The sequence below is a fragment of the Phyllobates terribilis genome, unplaced genomic scaffold, assembly GCF_046119375.1.
Source record: "Phyllobates terribilis strain yellow unplaced genomic scaffold, ASM4611937v1 Scaffold_62__1_contigs__length_8034531, whole genome shotgun sequence".
In the NCBI taxonomy this organism is placed as follows: Eukaryota; Metazoa; Chordata; class Amphibia; order Anura; family Dendrobatidae; genus Phyllobates; species Phyllobates terribilis.
This window is the reverse complement of record NW_027362822.1, coordinates 1,573,977-1,584,247: the sequence shown is the minus strand read 5'-3', so window position 1 is coordinate 1,584,247 and position 10,271 is coordinate 1,573,977. Positions and strand designations below refer to the sequence as shown.

Here is a 10,271-nt window from a genome sequence, read left to right as displayed (position 1 = left end):
TTGTTTTGTAAAAAAAAAACTAATGAAAAAAACTCAAAAATTTACTGAATTAAAAAAAAAAGAATAGGAAAAAGGCTTCTACCCTGTGTGGATTCTCTGGTGTCTAATTAAAGCTGATTTAAGGTTAAAACATTTCCCACATTCTGAACATGAGAATGGCTTCTCCCCTGTGTGAGCTCTCTGGTGTCTAACAAGATCTGATTTCTGGTTAAAACATTTCTCACATTCAGAACAGGAAAAAGGTGTAACATACCTGGCGGCGTCCTTGCATGGTGGTCCATCTCCCACTGTGCAAGAGAGCGCACTTGATCTCCTGTCCAGAATGTCTCTCTGGCTTCCCTCCATGCTGTCTGTTTGTGTCTGTTTCTGCTGCTTAAGGGCGGCGCCCGATCACTTCCTGCTTTTTGTACCTGCTGTGGGTCACACCCCTTGTGCGTCCTCAGCCTATTGCTGTCTGTCACTTGGTATATAGCTCAGCAGCGCCCTTCTATCGCTGCCTGAGCATAGTGTTTCCTTCAGTGTGTGCGTGCACTCTGAAGGTGCCAGGTTCCGTTCTTTGTTTCCTTGTCTGCCTTTCCTGGAGGCTGTATTTCCAGGCCTGTCTGAACTGACTCCTGTATGTCTCCTGCTTTGCGGTATTAGTTCCCGTGTCTGAACTGAGTCCTGTATGTCTCCTGCTTTGCGGTATTAGTTCCCGTGTCTGAACTGAGTCCTGTATGTCTCCTGCTTTGCGGTATTAGTTCCCGTGTCTGAACTGAGTCCTGTATGTCTCCTGCTTTGTGGTATCAGCTCCCGTGTCTGAACTGAGTCCTGTATGTCTCCTGCTTTGCGGTATTAGTTCCCGTGTCTGAACTGAGTCTTGTATGTCTCCTGCTTTGCGGTATTAGTTCCCGTGTCTGAACTGAGTCCTTTCTGTGTTCTCTTGTCTGTCCTGTCTGAACACGCTCCTAGCCTGTTCCTCCTGCCTTCTAGGGGCCGATTACCTAGACCCGTTCCTGTGTCTGGTCTGTCCTGTCTGAACACGCTCCTTGCCTGTTCGTTCCGCCTTCTAGTGGCCGATTTCCTAGACCCGCTCCTGCGTCTGGTCTGTCCTGTCTGAACACGCTCCTTGCCTGTTCGTTCCGCCTCTCTGGGGGCCGTATTCCCAGACCCGCTCCTGTATCCCTCTGCAGTGTCGGTCTCCTCCGTTCACTCAGTTCCAGTCTGAACTCTCTCCTGTCCTTTACCTGTTTTTGCCTCTATGTCCGTTCCCTTCCTTTTTCTGCAGAGTCTGAACTCGTACCTAACTCCTGCTTGTTGTCTCTGCAAGTACTGTGTGAGTATCTGGCTCTGTCTTTCCCTTCCTGTCTGTTCCGTGTGAACAGAGCCCTGTCCTCCCTGCTCAGCCTTGTCTGCACTCTAGCTGTGCTTGCCTGTAACCCTCTGCCTGTATTGTTCCTGAGTCCCGGTGTGTACTGGGTCCTATCCCGCCTGTGTTCCTACCTGCTAGTGCCTCCCTGTCTGCACTCTAGCTGTGCTTGCCTTTACCCCCCTGCCTGCATACCTGCCTGCATACCAGTCGTGCCTGCCTATACCCACCAGTCTGTGTGCCAGCCTACCAGCCTGTTCCTGTATTCCCCTGTGTGGGTCAACAGCCGTGTCCGGGGTCTGTCCTGGAGTAGCACCTGGTCCCTCTGCTCGGTTCCTCCTTGGTGCACTGGCGTCGTATGCCGTCGTGCGACCCTGGTCGGATCGGGTGAATACTTAGTCACGCCCCTCCAGGCATTCACTCTCCGGCACGGTCCAGTGGAATCACTACCAATCACACGCACACGCCGCTTAGCCCGGGCGTGTGCATAACAAAAGGCTTCTCCCCTGTGTGAGTTCTCTGGTGGTTAACCAAAGCTGATTTATTGTAAAAACATTTCCCACATTCTGAACATGAGAATGGCTTCTCCCCTGTGTGAGCTCTCTGGTGTCTAACAAGATCTGATTTCTGGTTAAAACATTTCTCACATTCAGAACACGAAAAAGGCTTCTCCCCTGTGTGAGTTCTCTGGTGCTTAACCAAAGCTGATTTATGGTTAAAACATTTCCCACATTCTGAACATGAAAAAGGCTTCTCCTCTGTGTGAGATCTCTGGTGAATAACCAAAACTGATTTACGGTTAAAACATTTCCCACATTCTGGACATGAAAAAGGCTTCTCCCCAGTGTGAGTTCTCTGGTGAATAACCAAAACTGATTTACGGTTAAAACATTTCCCACATTCTGAACATGAAAAAGGCTTCTCCCCGGTGTGAGTTCTCTGGTGTCTAACCAAAACTGAGTTACAGTTAAAACATTTCCCACATTTGGAACACGAAAATCTATTGTCCACTGTGTGTATTTTTTGACTTATAGACTTTTCGAGGGTCAAACTATTTCCATTTTCTGAAAGTGAAATTGACTTCTTTGCTTTAGGAGCAGTTCGTTTTTCAATTCTTATTCTTTTATTTTGACTTTCCTTAGTAGTCGGTAATGAATCAGAAGACAGGACCTGTTTCATAGGATCAGATGACAGATCTCTGATGTGAAGGGATGATGGGATATCTGGAGTAATGGCATTCACTTCAATTGTATCCTGTGGGATCTCAAGATCATCTGATATAAAAATCTCCTGTCCCTCTGATCTCCTGGTACAGTCATCTGTCAAGAAAAAAAAAATATTAATTTTAAATAAAACATCCTTGAAATTTATATTTTTGAACATTTCTACTTAAAATGTCAGTAGAAATGACAACTTATTGACAGAATGACAATTCACAGTCTAATAGAAAACTTCATAGGATGAACCATTGGAGCGGTGTTCAACTGTTTGTGCATTCGGCCTCCAAAATATGGAAAAAGAAGCCACCAAACAATGTTATGTAGATGAAAATGATACCAATAAAAACTACTACTCATCCATAAACCAATCCAGCAAGATCCACTCTCCCAAAGTCCGATCTCCCCCTCTCTTTTGAGCCTTGCAGTGCGTCCAAACCACATTTATCATCCATGTATTTGGCATTACTATGGTGAGAAGAACCCTCTTCATTTACGGTGTGTGTCTCCTGGAGCACAATCTGGACACTATGTGTTGGGGAATAAAATGGCCAATGTGCAATTTTTACTCTCCAACATCGACTGCGAGCTAATGTCTAGAAAGTGGCCGTGGAGTCAAAATAGTCACTACTCCTATAGATTAATTCACTGAGGGTTATAATTTCCAAAATGGAGTCACTTTATGGGGATTTCTATTGCTCTGGTTTTCTGCCATTTTGTCATATTAAGGTTTCTACAAATGTTGTGTCCCATCTCCTCTGGGATCTGCAAGATCTGCATTCAAATAGCTAAATGGCGCTCCTTCCCTTCTTACCCTGCCATGTGCCCAGACAGTAGTGTACAACCGTATATAGGGGATTGTCACATTCAAGAGTAGTTGGAAATAATTTGTAAGGTCCATTTTTCTGCTATTATCCTTTGTGAAGAATTCCAAAAGTTATCACCACATAAAGTGACACACGTCAGATTTGAAAAATGGGGCTGATTAGGAACAAAAAACTGTCTGCGGGAAGGGGTTAAATCAGAGTATTTTGGGAACGAACTGTTGTAGTCAAAAATTGTGAGTATAGACAATAACACATCTACTGAAATGATGGAACTGAACAGTCTTCTCAGTAAATAGTGAGTAACTAGTGGTGAAACCTCTCTGGGGTAATTAGAGTCTGGGGCTCAGTGGCTCCTCGTCATCTAAACTATCGTAAGGGACAATATTTTCTGTCAGATAAATTTCAAGAAGAAATATTAGAAATGGAAAGAGAACTTTTTATAATACTGCAGACCTGAAGGGTCTTAAATTTAGACCTCGGGTATTGGGAAGAGGTAATGGAGACCTTCTTTTAAAGACTACCAGGGAATTACAGAGTCACATAAGTGAGTCAGGCCGATCCCACCACAATCAGACTATCATAGAGAATGAACCTGTAAAAAAGACAGAATAAAAGATATGATACATCCCCAACAAGGGAGAGCTCCAACACTAAACCGGAGTTGCGCTCATTTATGGTGGACCATTGGAGGTATGATGAGTCCTGACCAGGAGAGTAGAGAAAGTATTAGTGCCCCCATTTCAGGAGAGATTGTGCAGTATTCTGAATTCCTAAGGATTGAAAACATAATGTAATTTATGACGTGGAGTGAATCCATGAAACCAGGGCTCGAGCCATGCCACCAGATCTCCTGCAAGCGTTAATAGATGTATATTACAGCCATCAGCCACGCACAGCTTAGAGACATATCATGGCACAGGTGTAATGTTATTTATGTAGTTTATCAAGATCCTGTTTGAAGATAGTTTGAAAAGTCAGGATAAAGGGAAACTCTGTTGTTATTGTACAGAAATTCACACTTGGCCCTCACTGCACATTTAATATTTTCGATCATAAAAGTGAAGTTTGGCCAGAAAGACTGGACCTGATCTTGTAGGGACCATATGAGAACATTCAGCAGCACAGAAGGGAGAGAAGGTAGATTCATCCAATAAGATATCAGGGATCTAGGAAGCCAACAGCATCATTACCCTCCGCTTTCTCTTACAGGCCCATCAGAATATTTTTCTTCAAGTGATTTTCTCACTTGTCAGCACTTTCTACGTACGCTGTCATTTGGCTTTGTAGTTTACAGATCGGGGCAGGTAACGGTCAGCGTCTACTAATCCCAGGGGGTAGGTGGATCCTCCAGGTTGTAAGTTCTATAGAAAAGGTCTTTTACAATTACACAAAGTTATGTGAACATTTTTGGATGGAGGAGAATGTTGTGGTCTAGAGGGAAAATGGTGATCACACGATTGTGATACGGCCGGACTACACCACCGATAAAGCAGCCGCAGCCGGTGACTGAGAAGAATCTGTGACTTCTCTGCATTTAGTGGTTACTACTCACCTGGGTAATCATATGTAGGAATCTCCTCCTTACACCGCTCATCACCCCTCACATATGTCTCTGTAGTATTAATATGGGTCAGATCTTCACCCTGAAACAAATATTGTAAAAGTCACAGACAGATGGAGAAGTCACATCTATGATCAGCTATAATCCTGCCACCTCCACCGTTCTCATTACACAAGTATAAAACATGTAATACTGGTGGATAAAACAAGACTGAGCACAAGACCTTCACAGATGTCTACACATCATAGGGGAGATCTCATGACACCTTCTCTCCATCTACCTGATGATCCTGAGGAACATTGGGATCTTCTTGTTTACAGTCCTGTGGAAGAAGAGGACGGGGACATCTCTCTGGTGTTGTCCTCTTACTGGATAGAGCTGGAGGAAACACATACAGGACTGAATTCATTCTTTACATACAGATAATTAGAGGCCGTGTGTAGTTAGTTCTGTCTATTACCTGGTGATGTGAGGGGCTGGGGAACCTCCATCATGACGTCCTTGTACAGATCTTTGTGTCCTTCTAAATACTCCCACTCCTCCATGGAGAAATAGACGGCGGCATCCTGACACCTTATAGGAACCTGACACATACAATGATACCGTCATCCCCCGATCCCTCCATAGCGTTACTGTATAATGTCCCAGCATTCCCAGCAGTGTCACCTCTCCAGTCATCAGCTCAATCATCTTGTAGGTGAGTTCTAGGATCTTCTGGTCATTGATGTCCTCATGTATGAAGGGGTGAGATGGAGGCCCTGTGATTGGGCTCAGGGGTCTTCCCCATCCCTCAGACACAGGGTCCTGACAGCGCTCACTAGAGGTCTTCTTCACTACTGTGTAATCCTGGTTATGGAGAGACACATTAATAAATCTCACTCCAGACATTTCCAGAGTCCTCACCTCTCCAGTTCTGTCCATCTGTTATTCCCATAGATAAGAATGATGTAATGTGAGGTCATCAGAATCTCTCACCTCTCCAGTAAGCCGGAAGAGGATCTCTAGGGTGAGGTGTAATATCCGCTCCGCCATCTTGTCTCTGTCCATATCCATCCTTCATAGGTGATTCAGAAAAATTCTCTTATATAGAAGATCTTCACTGAGAGGATCTGATATTGTAGAGACCTGAATGAGAAGAAGATGAGCCGATGTAACATCATAAAGAATTCTGTGTAATAATACAATTAATGAAGACAATAAGGAAAATATATCAGGAGATAGAATGTGTAGATGTTGTGTTCTCTAGTTTTTATGGACTGGAACATAAGTTGAATTGCTGACTTAGACATCTCCTCCATACTTCCAATCACTGGCTAAGTTGGCCACTGCTTCAGTAAGAATCACCCAGAATCCCAAGCAGCAATGGTATTTTTATTATTTTACAACATTCTGCTTTTGTTCCTGACGTACTAATAAAACCTTTATATTTTAGGCCACAGACAACAAGCAGTTTCTTCCTTGGAGTCGGCAGCTGAATACGTTTCTTATAGACTCATCTTCCATAACGCTAATTCTCGTCATATACATTACACATGGCATGAGAAATAACAACTTCATGATGAGGACGACATCTTCATCTTCACTGACTACATCATCACCGACCGTCTATGTGAATGTTTCCCGTCTTCCCCAGGTTGTAATCTTTTATCACGTTAGATCTCATTTATAAGAGCGTGTTTGTAAGAACAAGACAGTTATTTGATGCTAATGGCTCCATGTACAGTGGTTTTATCCTGGATATTATGTTTCTTTTAGCATTTTCCTGTAGGCTTCCATGTATTACATGAACAACACCAAAAAAAGAAAAGCAAGTGTTAAAACATAAAATATAATTGGGAATGGTGGCACTGTGGGAACATTATACTGCATGTGGGGGGGGGGGATGGTTGTAATGTGGGAATATTATACTGCATGTGGGGGGATGGTGGTAATGTGGGAATATTATGCTGTATGTGGGGGGATGGCGGGACTGTGAGAACATTATACTGTATGTGGGGGGATGGCGGTACTGTGGAAACATACTGTATGTGGGGGGATGGTGGTAATGTGGGAACATTATACTGTATATGGGGGGGATGGTGGTAATGTGGGAACATTATACTGTATGTGGGGGGATGGTGGCACTGTGGGAACATTATACTGTATGTGGGGGGATGGCGGTACTGTGGGAACATTATACTGTATGTGGGGGGGATGGTGGTAATGTGGGAACATTATACTGTATATGGGGGGGATGGTGGTAATGTGGGAACATTATACTGTATGTGGGGGGATGGCGGTACTGTGGGAACATTATACTGTATGTGGGGGGGATGGTGGTAATGTGGGAACATTATACTGTATGTGGGAAGATTGCAGAACTGTGAGAACATTATACTGTATGTGGGGGGATGGCGGTACTGTGAGAACATTATACTGTATGTGGGGGGATGGCGGTACTGTGAGAACATTATACTGTATGTGGGGGGATGGCGGTACTGTGAGAACATTATACTGTATGTGGGGGGGGTGGCGGTACTGTGAGAACATTATACTGTATGTGGGGAGATGGCGGTACTGTGACAACATTATACTGTATGTGGGGGGATGGCGGAACTGTGAGAACATTATACTGTATGTGGGAAGATGGAGGTACTGTGGGAACATAATACTGTATGTGGGAAGATGGCGGTACTGTGGGAACATTATACTGTATGTGGGGGGGGTGGCGGTACTGTGAGAACATTATACTGTATGTGGGGAGATGGCGGTACTGTGAGAACATTATACTGTATGTGGGGGGATGGCGGTACTGTGAGAATATTATACTGTATGTGGGAAGATGGAGGTACTGTGGGAACATAATACTGTATGTGGGAAGATGGCGGTACTGTGGGAACATTATACTGTATGTGGGAAGATGGAGGTACTGTGGGAACATAATACTGTATGTGGGAAGATGGTGGTACTGTGAGAACATTATACTGTATGTGGGAAGATGGTGGTACTGTGAGAACATTATACTGTATGTGGGAAGATGGAGGTACTGTGGGAACATAATACTGTATGTGGGAAGATGGCGGTACTGTGAGAACATTATACTGTATGTGGGAAGATGGAGGTACTGTGGGAACATAATACTGTATGTGGGAAGATGGTGGTACTGTGGGAACATTATACTGTATGTGGGAAGATTGCAGAACTGTGAGAACATTATACTGTATGTGGGAAGATGGTGGTACTGTGAGAACATTATACTGTATGTGGGAAGATGGCGGAACTGTGGGAACATTATACTGTATGTGGGAAGATGGCGGTACTATGAGAACATTATACTGTATGTGGGAAGATGGAGGTACTGTGGGAACATAATACTGTATGTGGGAAGATGGTGGTACTATGAGAACATTATACTGTATGTGGGAAGATGGAGGTACTGTGGGAACATAATACTGTATGTGGGAAGATGGTGGTACTGTGAGAACATTATACTGTATGTGGGAAGATGGTGGTACTGTGAGAACATTATACTGTATGTGGGAAGATGGTGGTACTGTGAGAACATTATACTGTATGTGGGAAGATGGCGGAACTGTGGGAACATTATACTGTATGTGGGAAGATGGCGGTACTGTGGGAACATTATACTGTATGTGGGGGGGATGGCGGTACTATGAGAACATTATACTGTATGTGGGAAGATGGAGGTACTGTGGGAACATAATACTGTATGTGGGAAGATGGTGGTACTGTGAGAACATTATACTGTATGTGGGAAGATGGAGGTACTGTGGGAACATAATACTGTATGTGGGAAGATGGTGGTACTGTGGGAACATAATACTGTATGTGGGAAGATGGCGGAACTGTGGGAACATAATACTGTATGTGGGAAGATGGCGGTACTGTGAGAACATTATACTGTATGTGGGAAGATGGCGGAACTGTGGGAACATTATACTGTATGTGGGGGGATGGTGGTACTGTGAGAACATTATACTGTATGTGGGAAGATGGCGGAACTGTGGGAACATTATACTGTATGTGGGAAGATGGCGGGGCTGTGACAACATTATACTGTATGTGGGAAGATGGCGGTACTGTGGGAACATTATACTGTATATGGGGGGATGGCGGTACTGTGAGAACATTATACTGTATGTGGGCAGATGGTGGTACTGTGAGAACATTATACTGTATGTGGGAAGATGGCGGTACTGTGAGAACATTATACTGTATGTGGGAAGATGGTGGTACTGTGAGAACATTATACTGTATGTGGGGAGATGGCGGTACTGTGAGAACATTATACTGTATGTGGGGGGATGGCGGTACTGTGAGAACATTATACTGTATGAGGGGGGATGGCGGTACTGTGAGAACATTATACTGTATGTGGGGGGATGGCGGTACTGTGAGAACATTATACTGTATGTGGGGGGATGGCGGTACTGTGGGAACATTATAGTGTATGTGGGGGGATGGCGGTACTATGAGAACATTATACTGTATGTGGGAAGATGGTGGTACTGTGAGAACATTATACTGTATGTGGGGAGATGGCGGTACTGTGAGAACATTATACTGTATGTGGGGGGATGGCGGTACTGTGAGAACATTATACGGTGTGGGGAAATAGAGGTACTATGAGAGCATTATATTGAGAGGCTTAATGACCGCAGTGGCTCCTGCGACCGACCCCTACTTCAGCTGGATGTGTGTTCTCGGACTGACATTCAGCTGAAGTGCCACAATACACGCTGCTGACCAATCAGAGGCCAGCAGCTGACATCGGCATGTACGCCATTAGGGGGCGCATGGAAGTAACATCATGCTCTCCTGTCACTTCCAGCTGAAGTCAGCGGCAGCTCCAGAAAAAAGACACCGAGCGGCGAGGGAGCAGAGAGAAGGCGAGTATAATGTTCTGTTTAAATCAGCGAGTACACGGTGCCCTTGGCCATAATACTACATGTAAGAGTGTGGGCTGTGCATTATACTACATGTAAGAGTGTGGGCTGTGCATTATACTACATGTATGAGTGTGGGCTGTGCATTATACTACATGTATGGACTATGGGCTGTGCATTATACTACATGTATGACTATGAGCTGTGCATTATACTACATGTAAGAGTGTGGGCTGTGCATTATACTACATGTATGGACTATGGGCTGTGCATTATACTACATGTATGGACTATGGGCTGTGCATTATACTACATGTATGGACTATGGGCTGTGCATTATACTACATGTATGACTATGGGCTGTGCATTATACTACATGTATGGACTATGGGCTGTGCATTATACTACATGTATGGACTATGGGCTGTGCAT

General features: G+C 44.4%; 1 protein-coding gene across 1 annotated transcript in view; it reads right to left on the bottom strand.

The window, feature by feature from the left end:
* Positions 1-856: 856 nt before the first annotated feature.
* The window catches only part of LOC141192491 (oocyte zinc finger protein XlCOF8.4-like), a 52,720-nt gene continuing 43,305 nt past the window's right edge, over positions 857-10,271 (bottom strand). The window contains exons 2-7 of the mRNA XM_073662019.1: positions 5,929-6,078; positions 5,620-5,799; positions 5,414-5,537; positions 5,234-5,331; positions 4,945-5,035; positions 857-2,667 (exon numbers count right to left, since the gene is read on the bottom strand). Of these exons, the coding sequence (XP_073518120.1) occupies positions 1,802-2,667; positions 4,945-5,035; positions 5,234-5,331; positions 5,414-5,537; positions 5,620-5,799; positions 5,929-6,006 (1,437 nt within the window). The 5' untranslated portion in view covers positions 6,007-6,078 and the 3' untranslated portion in view covers positions 857-1,801. The remainder of the gene's footprint in view (positions 2,668-4,944; positions 5,036-5,233; positions 5,332-5,413; positions 5,538-5,619; positions 5,800-5,928; positions 6,079-10,271) is intronic.